General features: G+C 37.4%; 1 protein-coding gene across 10 annotated transcripts in view; it reads left to right on the forward strand.

Annotated features, from left to right (window-relative positions):
* TRDMT1 (tRNA aspartic acid methyltransferase 1) overlaps positions 1 to 7,750 on the forward strand; it is a 40,868-nt gene extending 33,118 nt beyond the window's left edge. For 8 of the 10 annotated variants that reach the window (XM_083871716.1, XM_083871715.1, XM_083871713.1 and 5 more), the window contains 3 exons: positions 1,463 to 1,520; positions 2,583 to 2,712; positions 7,132 to 7,750. In XM_083871716.1, the coding sequence (XP_083727842.1) occupies positions 1,463 to 1,520; positions 2,583 to 2,712; positions 7,132 to 7,232 (289 nt within the window). In that variant the 3' untranslated portion in view covers positions 7,233 to 7,750. Of the gene's footprint in view, positions 1 to 1,462; positions 1,521 to 2,582; positions 2,713 to 3,281; positions 3,496 to 5,371 lie in introns of all 10 variants that reach the window. The other 2 variants (XR_014591147.1, XM_083871712.1) reach the window with 2 other exon arrangements.
* The last annotated feature ends 6,949 nt before the right edge of the window (positions 7,751 to 14,699 follow it).

Consider the following 14,699-nt stretch of genomic DNA (forward strand, 5'->3'; position numbering starts at 1 on the left):
CACACACAGAGCCATCAAAGCACATGGACACCAGCTGGTTTTTTTGAGGGGAGGTGGGATGAGTTCTCTACTCTAGTGCTGGTTGTTTAGGCAGGAGTATTTATTTCTCCCAATAAAACTCTTCAATACCACTTTGAATTGCACCCCATTTCTTTTGGCTCAGTTATGTTAAACTGAAATATTACCAGATGTTATATGAGAGGATGAGGATTCCTCAGTGCTGTGTGTGTTACACTGTTAAACTTTGTGTTAGGGAATTTGCAGAATGCAACTAACCAGTTAAAGATGATGTATGTATAAAACAGATTCCACATGTATTTAATGTGTAATAGTGTTTAGGTCTTCTGATCCTGAAGAAAATTTGTAACCACTTTGTTTTAAAATGAGTGCTGCTCTGGCTGTTATTGGCAGAAGTAACTGTAGCCTTTTCAGCTGAGGATGAAATGTCCAAGATTGAGCCTTGCTAGGTCATTGTGTCTGTGCTGAAGGGAGAGTATTCTTTTATTCACTGTGGAATTAGAGAGGTTTGAAACATAACTTGTGCCATGATTTAGGAATGGGTCCCAAGTGGGATAATCGACCTTTATAATTGTCTTTACAGTTGCACAGATAAAACTAGAGAAGAGTGTCTGTTAACAATTGATGCAGACCACATCCCTCTAACAGGGCTCTTCTGAAGTACTTCCACAGGACAAAGCCATCTGTTGTCTTGGCTCACTATTTTTCTGTTCAGAATGTTCAAACTGCCATAGTTAGACCAACAGAGCATGCTTCTGAAAGCCCATAATTATATTTAAATTATAGCCTTGAAGAGACTACAGAGTAAACATGTTGTTACGCAATCAACCACAAAGCATGCAGAGCAGCTATCATAGGTTTCAGAATGCAAGTTTACTGACTGCTTACTTGGATTTAGGTTTTTTTCTTTTTTCTTTCTTCTACTGCTCTGCATAGATGCCTGGACATTGGCCTTCTTTCAGTGGAAAATCCACAAGCAAACAGAAGTTAAACCTGACTGAACCACTTTGTTCCTAATGCTTTGACATGAGAGCTGGATGCTCACACTAGTGGCCCTCCTTTTAATAAGGGGAGCCAATTTGAACCCCTGGGACCATTTGACCTTTAACACATTTTGCCTTAATGTAAAATTGGCTTAGGCAATGTAGATGGGGTTTTTTTTGCAGGTCCTATGCTTGAATTCCTTGGCTTTGTGTGGATGCCACGTATAAGACGCTAGTGTGGATAAACCCTTGAGCACTGAGGGCAGACTCATCCCCAGAGTGCACATTCAGAGGGTACTGCACTCCAGAAGTGAGCAGAGTTTATAACAAGGCCTTCTGTTCTATCTATCAAGGAGGCTGTTCATCAAGGCAAAGGAACCTAAGTAAACTCCCAGCACCTTTGCAGTTGTCAGTGCTATGAAATCCAGTGAAAATATTAATTAAAGATTGTTTTTGTTAAGGTATGGACACTATATAGAAGGCACCGGCTCAGTTCTGCAGACAGCAGTGGATGTACAGGTAAGTGTGTAGTTTAACATATTAGAATGACTTATTTTAAAACTCAAGACTTTTTTCAAAGCTTGGGTTTTTTTCTGCTTCTCCTTTGTTATTCTGAATGTTATAAGAAAAAAAAATCTTTAAAATGTACATTTTATGGCAACTGAGTTTTCAATTGGTTTACTTTGTGTTCCTAGACAGCAGTTTGTTTAGACCAAAATTATATCTGTGTCTCTCTGTGAGAATATGAGTTGCTATTATTTTGTTGTCTGTCATCTCATACAGAGGTTTCACAGGAGTATGTGAAAACCTTAAAAACCAATAGTTCTGTGGAGAACCTACAGTACAGAGTTATGAATCAAGGGCTGGTTTTTTGCCCATAATTCAGTATATATTGTCAGATGTTTAAATGTTTGAATTTCAAAATTACTGTTTGTCTGTGAAGAGTATTTTGAAAAGTTCTACTGTTGATACTAAGTTCATGACCAAGTGGTATTTAGGCATTGGGGAAGGTAATAAATGTACTGGTTAATCAGCATTCAATGATACTTTTCACAAAAAAGTACACAAGCTGTACTTTTGCAAAAATATTGAATGAAATATTGTGCTGGACACAAGCCTTTCCTCCTACACTTCTGTGCTGTTCACTAATATTATAGGGCATTTCTAAGCATAAGAAGAATGCAGCTCTGGAATTCAGAATAATGTCAAAGTGAGTGTATTAAAACAGCTGCATCCACACAGCTTAATTTGTATGAATGATCTGTTATTAAGTTATATTGAGTCACTGTCCTTTGTCATTAACAAATGTTTATTCTTTGATTGCCCCATTAAGTATTGGTTTATCTTGAAACTGGAGGAAGAAATTATGAACGTCCTCATGGCAACATTGATTTCTTTCATGCAAGTCCATGTGTTGAGATGTTGGCTGCAAAAACAGAATGCAAATGACACTTTCAAGCAAAATATTCTATTTTCTTTGTCACTTTGATAATTAAAGAAATATTCTGTTAAGATGTGACTGTAAATTTTACATATTTGGCCTGCATCAGTCATATTTCTTGGTTTTGATATTCTTCATAGCTTGAATCAGTGTTTAAACACATTGACGAGTTACCAGAGGATGAGAAGCTTATGAAATTGTCAACACTAAAACTGAGGTACTTTACCCCAAGAGAAATAGCAAATCTTCATGGATTCCCTTTGGAATTTGGTATGTGCTGCAAAATACCCACTTCTACATTATTCTTCAGAAATGCCAATGTATTTTTTTTTTTACTGAGACTAATCCAATCTTTTTATATTGCATTTTTTTCAGGCCATTCAGTTCTTATTGATTGATTGATTCTTGTTGTTTGGATAACTTTGAAGTTCTCTGAATTTCCACTCGTTTTTTTCATTTTTTGTGAGAGCCAGCTTCTGTAGTGAGGTTTATGTTCATAAGCTAAGAAGAAGTTTTTGGCATGCAAAATTCTGTGTTAGTGAAGTGCAGTGAAGGAATACCTTTGTTTAAAGTTGAAACTGTTTACTCAGCAGCCAGTGTTACTCACAACTGTGGTAAATCAACATATCCTGCCAGCTTAGGAAGTCTGTTTGTGGTTCTCAGTGTTTGAGCTGCTTGCTTTCTCCCTTCCACACATTTACAGCTGCTGATAGGGAATTTCAGATGATACAGATAGTTCTTTGTTGAAGAGTAACCAATCTATTAAGCAATCTCTATTTTCTAGACAAGGCAGCCCTTGGTCAGTCACTTAATTTTCTAAGTGGTTTTGTTTTTTGAAGAAGGAGTCAAGGAACAAGACTCAGCAGTATCAGTGTGCTGGATACAAATCAACAAGAATTAAACCTGAAGTAAATTCATCAGAATTCTCCTTGTAAAAAAAGGCAATCAGGAAAGTGTAGCTGTTACTATCTGCTAAGAAACTGTCCTGCTGACATCGCATCAGATCAATTTATTGTCACACAGCAACAAAAGCATCCATGGAATCATGAAAGGGTTAGTGTTTGAAGAGACCTTAAAGATCATTTATTTCCAACCCCCTTCCACTAGACCAGATTGCTCAAAGAATAAGAACAGCACTGACCTTGAATAATTAGGTTTTTTTTGCTTTGAGTTAGAGTTCTGAGAAAAGTGACTTGTTTCTATGTATTTCTTCCACAGTGTTAGTTTATTATTTAATTTATTACTTGTTAAATTTGAAATTGCTACATTTGGAGAACATTATCAAGGTTGCACAGTGAAACTAGAGTTGTGAGCACTAAGCTTATGTGTTTATGAGTATTTGCAAGTGTGTGCTGTGTTGTAACATACCAACATGCAATGTTTTTTTTTATAGCCCCTCTTCTTTAAAGATTTGTTCTATTTGCAGACAGCCTTTTAGCACAGCTCTCTTCCATATTCATGTAGGCAGATGTCAAGATACTAGAATTTAACAGAGCTGGATTGGGTTTGTATAGGCTTATCATAAAGGTCTCTTTTGAGCACAAAATTGCTCATTTTTTCTTTTTTTTCCTTTAAATACAGCTGGAGTTTTTCTACTGTTAAATCAGTCTCTGCAACATTACTGAGAGGTGCAATAGGGTTAATGTTGCTTGTATTTTACAAAGAGACAACTGAGATCATGGAGAAATTTATGTTTGGAAGACTCCATTACTTTGGGGTGAGCAGTTTGGGAAACCTGACTTTTATAATTTCATAGTGCTTGGAGTGATACTGTGCTTTCTGTTCAGAGCTCATCTGCAGAGATGCATGTGAGGTTCAGTATTTTTGCAAACCAGAACTGAACTCTGAAAACAGGTCAGGCTTCTGAATTTGAGGATCATTCGGATCATCACCATGTAACAATGTGTTCATTTAGCAGACCTGTCTTTTGTTGGTTGGGATTCCACCTCTTAGAAGAGAGTACCCTTTTGCCATAATTACGGCAGTTAGTATTATAACTGTATTATAGTTCTTGAAGTTCCCTTCCCTCTCTATACTACTTTTCCAACTTGGATGACACATAAAGCAAGCCTCTCTCTCATTCTGTGGTTTCCTCTCAAATATACTCCTGAGTCACAGGCAGAACATGCATTTCCCTCTGTACTGAGTCACAAGTTTGACATTTCTTTGTGTTTAAAATTTCTCCCACTTTTTGCTTAAAAAAGTGTTACTCGTCTCCAGGTTCTTAAAAATCTTTAGTGAATTTAGATACCATAATCTCAGTTTCCTTTGAGAATTTGCAAGCTCTGGATTTTTTTTTTTTTTTTTTTTTTTGAAAGTGGATGTATTTATGGCTACAGCACAGGGTGTTGCCCTGACAGCATTTCTCTCATGCTAAACTTCAAGTAATTGTAGTGAAATATGGTATTTTCAGAGCAAATGTGTTACAAGTTCTCTGCTACTGTGCTCTGTGGTGACAGCAACATTTAGACTGAAATTTTCAAAACCAGGAAGTTTGGAATTGCACTCACTGCAAATATGTTATTGGTCCAAGAAACTGAAGAATGAGGGAACTATAAGCTGAAAACTATGTGAACAGACTGTCAAGAGCTTTGTAACAGATGCTGTTACTAGTGAAGCTACAGTATCATCAGAAGAAATATGATTGTCTAAATGGTTCTGCATTTTAAGAAGCTGATGGCCTTTTCTAATATGGTCCAGAGTTAAAGTCATTGTTCATTCTTAACATGACCAGATTTATTTGTGCTTTTAACATCTAAATATATAAATAGTAATTGCACTATAGTTCAATGAAATACTGCAGTCATTTGTCTAAGTCACTCTGGTGGGTCCCACAGCAATATCATTAAAAATGAACAGAGCATTCTTGCACCTGTGACCTGCTTTCATGAGAGTGATGTTAGAATGTGTTTTCCATTTTTCTTATTAGCAATGTGTGCAAGCTTTTAGGAAACAAAAGCCAGCATGGTGGGGAAGCACGTGCTGTTAAGACCTCAATGTCCTCAGATACTGTGTGTGACATAAATGCTACAGTGAGAGCTGTGCAGAAAGTGCCAGCATACTGGGAGTTGTTGAATCTGACCTTTTGATGTAGGCCACTCTGAAGCCAAGAAGATAGAAAAAGTATTGTAACATTGAAAGACAATGTTAACAGTCAGAAGGAGGAGGCTTGGGATAAAGGAAACCCTGAGTTCTGAAAATTAATTCTTGGCTTTTGGTTGCCAGAAGGTAGGAGAAATTCTGACATTTTCAAGATGTGGATAGGCTTCTTGGGCTGTAAGTGCGTGTGTGTATGTCTGCATAAATACATGTTTATTTTCATGTATGCTTTTAAAATGCTTTTATTCTGTACCTTAATCATCAATGGAATGTGAAAACTCCATCTAAGGAAATGTGTGTGGGAGTGCAAGTGATTGTTCCAAAGACAGAAGAACAGTTGCCCAAATGTGAGTGCCAGGAAGCTGGGCAGAGTGGATGGAGCTGGCAGAAGATGTGTTTACCAAAGCAGTCCACATTCGAGGCATTAATAACTGGCAGAGAAGGATGGAACAACTCTTCCCAGACACCACCTCCTCCTCAGAGCCTCCTTTGGCTCAAGAAGTGTCCAACCACATTCTCCCTTGAGCTCTCTCTGGAAGACTGTTTTTTCTGAAGAGCTGTGAAAATTTCAGAGTATACAAATCACTACTTACAGTGTGCTTGTGCATCTGAGCTGATGGGGTGATGGTGACCTCTGAGTCAAAGTTAGGTGTTTCTTCTTAGGGAATGATGAAATAATTGAATGTGGCCAAGTTTCAGCAGTTTACTATATGATCCTAAAAACTTAAGTCATCACTGCTGTTCATCTTTCACTCAGGTTGAAGCAAATGTACTTTACCTCACAGTTGGAGTAAGGTAAGAGTGCAAGCAAGGACAGAGCAGACCAGCTGGCTGCTTGAAACTGCTTCACTCTCAGGAGCTTGGTAGTCAGTACACAACACAGCCCTTTCACAATACCTGGACTGGTGCTCCCTTCTTTCTGCCAGGCCATGCAGTTACTATATGAAGGACATTTCTGATGCTGTCTGTATTTCTGAGTGTCTTTAATGGGGTCAGCATTGAATTACATGGAAAATTGTTCAACTGCTTGATCACTTACTGAACAAGCCTTGCTCATCATTTAATCTGTATGGGTGGTATATTGCACTGAGAGACTTGTGATTTAACAGCCTGAGCTGTTAGAGAGGATTATGTGGGAAGTATAATATAAAGCTTATTGAGAAGTGCAGTTTAGTCCATTTGTACAAATGTCACATTTTCTTTCTGCTGTGGCTGTGTTCTTCTGTGGATGTTATCTAGAGTAGCAGTTTTACAGGGATTTAGTGCAGCTGCCCCTCCCTGAGACTGCTAGATGTTTTGAGCTCTCTGAAGGGAAGGTAGATCAGCAGTAGTTACAAAATAGGGGAATGTTTTGAAGTTTCTTGTTGAACCAGTACTGGTAATAGAAAAACTGATACAAATCCAATGAATTGATTGTGAATTGGCTTTGTAACCTCGTGAATTTTTTTGGGGGGGGTGGGCTGGAGGGAGGGTAAATCCTGCTGCAATCTGTGATAACTGCACTAAGAAACATTCACTGAAAAAAAATTTGGACTAAAAAGTAGGAAGAAATTCAGACTAGTGATGTTGCACTATATGTTTTTGTTTTAGGTTTTCCTGAAAAGGTAACAGTAAAGCAATGCTATCGTCTTCTGGGAAACAGCCTCAATGTACGCATGGTGGCAAAATTGATCTCCATTCTACTTGAATAATTTAGAACCTGGAACTGATGCATATGGACTGGTGACAGAAAATACTTCCATCATTGGAAGTGAGTGCTGGAACCTGGACAAAAAGCAGAGCTTACCAAGATATTTGTCCAGACATTTTGCTGAACAGCTTTGATACATTTTTTTAATAACTTGCATTCACAATGGATTTGAACTGTATAGATGTCTTATGTAAATGGCAATTTACAAGACTTACTTGCTATATTTAAATGTTGGGTTTTTTTAGTTTGCAGAACGAAAAATAGCAGCATATGCAAATACTTTGATTAGAAAGGATTATTTTATTTTATTGTAATTTTTAATCTTAAAACCATTTTCTCAGTACTGTGTAAAACTCTGTCAGAGCTGTTTTAATTAGGGGCAGAGACCAAGTTCTACGTGTAAAATGTCTTCATCTTTAAATGTAAGTGATGCATTCTGAAAAACTTACTTGTATCTATGATCTGAAATTTTGATGTGATTTTTGTAGCTCATGAAACTATTAAATTCAGTATTTTATATACATTTTTAAGATGTAGTGTTGTTCTTTATGGTTGTCTCATCTTCTTTAATATTTGTAGGATTCTGGAACCCAACTGTATTTGTCTGGAATGATTTGTTTGGGTGCAGCTGAATGAAAATATTGCAAGATTATCACAGGCCTGATGAAACTTCCCTGTTTTTCTTCTCATATTTTTCAGGATAAGATCATTGCTCCTTATGCAAGACCTACATGTGAAAGACATAAAAAAAAATAATTTAAAGTTCCATGTTTAGGTTCCTGTGACATAAGCACTGGAGAAAAACTATATGGGCTTCTTTTGAAAATGTGTTCACAACTCTTGGTAGAATTGGGAACTGGGGGATTAGGAGTGTATGTTGAGGTGAAACCACTGCACGTGGCCATCTCGAGTGCCACCACTGCACAGTGCCTCATAGAGCTGGACTCAGTGTGTTTGCAATCAAGTCTTGTTAGTTCAGTACCTCTGAAATAGTAGAGAAAATTATGTGAAAACTGAAAGCCCTCTAAAGAAGCATATATTCTAGTTGTTTTTTCTTCCTTGGAATTTTCCCATTGGTATCTAGATTAAAAACAGCTTGAGTGAGGAAGAGGTAAGATGATACTTAGCAAGCATCCTTAGGGAGATTATGTGCCAGAAGACAGAAGGGTTTTGTAGTTAATCATAGTTCCTGTGCACCTAAGCAGTAAGTTTAGGTGGCCAATCCTGAAAGTGAATAAGTTTTCTTCCCTGTCTTCTCCCCAGCTGTGGGATGACAGAGGAACAGTCATGATATGTTCCATCTGGGCTTGGTAGTGGAGGAGAAAGTGAAGACCATAGAGAACAGAGCTGCTGTAGAGATACTGCAGCTACTTTCATCTGCTATACTCCTGAAAACAATTTTAGAATGAATTTGTGTAGGTAAATTCACACAGCTTTTTCTTATGCTGACTCCTGCATATTTCTTCCTCAGTCTTGATTTGCTTGTTGCTTGTGGACTGGTAAACGAGGGAGAGTTTGGGTTGACCTACTTCAGCCTGTTGGATTCTCCACCAGTATGTTGACTGTTTGGGCTGTTCCAATTGTAAAAGAGAAATGGAAATGGTTTCTCCTGAAAGTGCTCTGGACAAAGCCTGAGAGAAGGAAGAGGTTGACCTCTGTCCTCACCTCGTCACTTGTACTGAAATGGCAAAAAAGTACTGCTCTGCTGGCTACTAAACTGCAAAGAGCAAGGTGTGGTTTTGACAGTGAATCATGGTTACCTATACACACAATGGTTATTGTGTAGATTTATCAGCCAGATCAATAACTAGTAGCTGTATGGTTTTGTTCTTGGTAGAAATGTAGTAGTATGAAGATCTATTGCTATCTAATATGTTCCAAACATTGGTATGAAAACAGTATCAATTTGATGTATAAATGGAATTCCTTCTGCTAAACTATGTAAATAGTTCATTCATTCAGCTTCACTGTAGTAATACTTCGAAAAATATTGCTATTAACTATTAATTTTCAATTCCTTTATGTGTAGAGCATATCCTAATGCTTTATATGCCACTTGTAAGTTAGCAGTGTGGAAGTGTAAATTGAAGCATCTAGCTGCACCTAAAACTGATACAGTAATACAGAGCGTGTTCCATATTGGCAGTAAATTTTAATCCAATATGATTGTTAAGACTGAAGCTGTTTGTTAATTTGAGCTATTTCTGAAGGGGAAAAAAATTGAAAGAATTCAGAGTTGTAAATGCATATTTGTATTTCACTCTTGCTAACCCTGTAATACTGGTGCAGCTAAATTGGGTCACTGCTGCTTATCCCCTTGGTTTGTCATTAATAGACTGGTTTACTGGGTTCTGTTGGGTTGTACCTGCTTGACCTCATTTGATGATCATGTTGCTTCCTTTTCCAAGCAGTCTCCTAATCCTAAGTACCTTGCAGCCTACATCATTGCTGTACTTTGCAACTTCAGCTTAAGCATTTTCACAGCAATGAAATCTGATTACAAAAGCAGCTGAAAGGTGAAGAAGTAAGATCTGGAAAACAGCTTTGGAAAGGGAGGGAGATTTCCAGAATCTGATTTTTGATTTTGTACCTAATTCATTTGCATGTCTTAATTGCATTTTATTATCCGAGTGAGGTGATGTAGTTGCGTTCCCTCAAATTTGAGAATTTCCACTGAGAAAAAGGGTGTCATATTTGGTGGTGTTATATTTATGTAGTCATTTTTGAAGCTTCTAGGTTGACTTACAAAAATCTTCCTTATACCAGCTAATTCGTATCTGAGTTAATCTGGGGTTTCCCTATACTCATCAAGAAACCTGTCTAGCAGCAAAATTACTAAAATATCTTTTTACTAATACTAAAAAAAAAAATCTTCTTTTTTAATGCAGTGAGTTTGAGTATCTTTTGATGCTTGAACTGGAGGTGCATCCTTCCAGGCAATGAATGTAAGGCTCCTGCTCAGAGGCTTTTTTATCTCACATTTGACTTGATTCCTCCTAGGAGAATTATAAGGTTTTTCAAGAATCTCTGTATTACAGTCTGAGAAAACTTTGATTGGTGACAGCTATTTCTTAAATTTAGACAAGGTAAAGCCCATTTTGGTTTTGACACAGATATTTCAGTAGAAATCTGAACAGGCTCAGTGCTTCAATGACTGTACAATTCTGTTTTAGCAGTTGTCACAGTCACACATTTCTAAAATAAATGGAAAATTTAGAAAATATTTGTTACATCTCAAGGATGAGCTGTTAAATTCTCAGCTCCTTCTTTGGCTTCTCTATTTGTTTGCTGTTCATAGTGAAGTTTAACACTTGAATTCTTGTATAAATACTGAATTATATTTATTTTCCTTAGCAGTTTAATATGTATTGTCTCCTATGTATTTACAACCACTTTAGTGTTGTATTTTTTTCTGTATGGTGTTTAAAGAATATGACATATTAGTAAGGATTTGGAGGAGATGAAGTAATAACTGGTTAAGAACACTAGGCCTTTCTGTGCAGCCTTATGTAAATATTGTATAAAATTGAACTGATCAAAGAAATACCCAAGGAAAAATAATTTGAAACCATAATAAAGTAGACACTGAGCCCAAAGTTAATTCCAGTAGCCATTTTCCCTTTTCCTGTGCAAATACGAGTATTGTAGTGTTACAACTTCTTTAGGGGAAGTTTATGAAATACTGAGTAGTAATAGTATGTCAGTTTAAATGTTATTATAAAGACCTGGAGAAGATTTGTGTTATTTTTGTCTTTAGTTGATTGTAAGGTTTGGGGAATTATGTAGCTGTTAAAGAAAAGAAATAGTGGCCCAAGAGGACCAGGCAGCCGTTGGTGAAGGCAAGACAACTGGATTGTTCTCTTTGACTTTCCTCTGCCTGGTCCTGTTGACAGTGGGAGGAAGTTGGACGAGGAATCTTCTGGTAATCTCTGGTGAAACAAGAAACAGAGTTGGAAAGGTTTAAATCAGTGGGAACACAACACGTTTAGTGAGAGAGTTGTGGGATCAAATGTCAGATGGCCACTCTGGTTGGATGCCCTTTACTAGGATTTGGGAAACTGCAGACAAAAAGTTCATAGAATCTCCTCTAGGGAGGAGTGTCTCTGGTTTTAGATACAGTAATATATCCTGAAATCCCAGCTTTGCTGAGAGCATGTTTGTCTTGTGCTTTTGTCCATGCACTAGGATGTTTTAATTCAAATATTTTTAAATTGCCACCTGGCATTTGGAAAGCAAAGCACATTGATGGTACTGATGTATTTTCTCATACATAGATAGCAATAAATAGTTTTGATTAGTTCAAATGTTTACCTGTATATATTTAAAATATATTCAAAATGAATATATATTCATTTTGTTTATAAATAATACATTAAAAATGGGATTCTTCTCGGGATAAATATTTTTACTGGTATTTTCACTGTATATTGACCACAATTAACATAGAGCATTACTCATTCTTTGCACATGTGTTATAAGGTAAAACTTGTGGAGAAAGAGAAGACTGGACAAGTTCATGTAAGAAAAAATCCTTTCAGAGTACTGACTAAGTAGATTTCTGACTGAAGAAGTTCTGGAGCTGCAAATAACTGGGGACCAAGAGGGTACCTAGGGGCGGTACTGTATGTGCTCACCCCCTCGTGTACCCTTCTTTTCCTATCTGCTTTTGGCCACTTTTGCAGAGTGACCTGGATGATCCACTGACCTGCACAGTTCTAGCCCAGGATGATGAATCTTACTGCTTATTTTTTATAGTGACAGAATGGCAGTACTTGTAACCACACCATCAACACACAGCAAATGCTTTGCAGACATAGCTCAAGCTGAGCTTCTTGGTAAAAGCCAGCAGGACAGAATAGCATGAAGGAAGGTTGTGCAGCCGGGTCCATTCATGGCTTTAGGGTTATTAGTGAAGAAGGGTGCAAATGGAAGTCCCTAAAAATAACTCCAGTGTATGTTAAAGCGATTGGAATGTGTTAAAGGGACTGGAATAATCAATAGAAAAGAATAAAGCCAATACAACTGACTGGACGCTTTTCATTTGCAATTGAAAATGCTAATTGCAAAAAAGAATGAAATGAAGAATAGGAAGCATCGAAGTGGTTAGTGGTTTACAGAAACAACAATGTGTAGGAAGAAAAACCAGAAAGACAGAAGAACTAAAATAAGAATCTCATAAGGAAAGTAAAAGCTAATACGTTAAATCTTACTTGTGAAAAAGGAATCCAGGGAGAATTTGAACAGTAGATCAATTTCAGCTTAAGTGGTTAACTAAATCAAGATCCTTATCTTTGTCATTTGCTATTAAAAACTGAAAAACTCAATTTCCTGACCAGGTAGTTTAACTCCATTAGCAGGTAACTTATGAACTTCATCAACTGTGTTGAGGAAGCAGAATCTTAAACAGGTGTCAGAGGGCAGAATACTGAAAAGAAAAAGAAATCCTTAAGGAAGAATGTGGGAAATGAAGGCTTGCAGCAGCTGCAGCCCCTGGGGTAGGTGCTGTGGCCATAAAACTCTCCAGACACTCATGAAGAGAGGGAAGGAACTGATGATAGGTGCATATAGGTAAGGAACAGCAAGGGGAATGTTACTTTTCAGAGTCACCCATGTTTGATGTAAACCCCCCATGGCTGCTGATCCGTTGCACAGAGCCTGTTACCAGCTTAGTGCTTGATTGTCTCAGAGCTGTAGGGACACACAGGAAATGTTGAGTTCAATATGGAGCATGGTTTACACCACAAATTTGCACAGTTACATGGAAGTAAGAGTATAACTTCATATGTTGTTCACTTTTGAACGCCTAGAGTATAATTAGAAAGAGGAAAGATGAAGGCAGATACAGAGAAGTGAAGATAGAAGTACTGGGAGATTTGAGCTCAGCTGAGGGAAAACTTGTGTAAATGCACTCTATTTGGTATTTAACCAGCAATGGACTGGATTTATAATTATTTGCAAGTATTTAAAGTGATAACATTGAATAGCAGAGATTTTTTAAATTTTTTTTAATTGCATCTGTAGGGAAAAAAAAGGATTATTTTTTAGTTGTCCATTAAATAATTAGCCAAGTTTGGATTCACACCAGTTGCTGCTCTTCCTCCATTTAAACAGATAACATTGTCAAAAACTCATGTCATGTCCATGCATTTGAGTTATTTCCTAGAAATAATTAATGTGTATTGAATATTTTGGCCCTGATTTGAGTCAACTCTTGTTTTCTACACCAACGTCTTTGCATTGCAGGCACATACTGCAGGAGAAATAGAGGAATACCACATTTCATTTCACACAGCTACACATGGTGGTGGTAAACCATAGTCCCTGCTAGTACAGGATGAACTTCAACCAGAATTAGAGACAAACACTCCATTACTCTTGCCAAATCTGCACACAACCTATGCTCTTTAGAACTGTTTTCTGAGCCTTCCTCTTAGGCAGGTAATAAATGACCTGTCCCAGGAGGAGAGATTTGTGCCAGCTCTTCTTGTTAGAAGGAACAGCCCCTATCCTTTTGCCAGACATTTGTATGTTTTCCATTATGTTCCTCCAAAAATGATGTCTCAATCGAATATATTACAGTAAAATTAGAAGGTATGAACCTATTTCCCCCCTTAAGAAGGTTCATAGATTTCTCAATTTGGCCAGTCTAAGGTGCATTCACCAGGCATAAAGACTAAATTAACTAAAATCTGGAAGATCTAATTAAATGGAAAATAATGTGTTGTGCAAATAGGTGGGTGTCCACCCCTCTTTTTCCATCCTATCATCGGTGTATAGTCAAAATCAGCTGGTCCTCAGGCCAACCATTTTCTAAGTTACAAAGCGTACAGGAAGAAAATTTCTTCCTGTGAATTTCTTCCTGTTCCTTGCATTACCAGCCTTGTCTTCATCCTTTATGGTTTATTGCTCACTGGTTATTGGTTTATTGGAGTTAATTAGTTGGAAAGGGAAGCCTGAATCAAAGGCTGACAGGCAGCAGAGAGAGGCAGTGCATACTCAGCATGCAAAAGAAATGAATAGAGGAAAGGAAAGACTTGGTGGGTCACAGCTGAAGGCCGGGATGGAAACTGTCAGCATACAATGGACTTTGTGGAAGTAAGTTCCTGGAGTACACAGACATTTAGGCAGCCTGCTACGGAGTGTGAGTGTAGTTGGCCCAGAGCTTATTCAAGTTGATGTCCAACTGACAGTTACACAAACTGTAAACTGTTAAAACAAAAAGAAAATCAAAACAAAAAGAGAAAAAAAATCCCCACCAAACAGACTTCAAAATCCACAGGAAGAATGTTAATGAGCACCAGTTTAATGGACAGTAACAGGATACCCAGAGGCAGAAGGTGTCCTGTCAACTAGACAGAAATATTGATAATTTGTCTATGTTGACCTATTCCTGAACAGAGGTTTCAGAGCAAAAAGCATTATAGTAAATATAAAAAAGGTGGAGGAACAGATTCTCAGTTGATATTAA

The sequence above is a fragment of the Zosterops lateralis genome (genome assembly GCF_965231275.1).
Source record: "Zosterops lateralis genome assembly, chromosome: 1".
Classification (NCBI taxonomy): Eukaryota; Metazoa; Chordata; class Aves; order Passeriformes; family Zosteropidae; genus Zosterops; species Zosterops lateralis.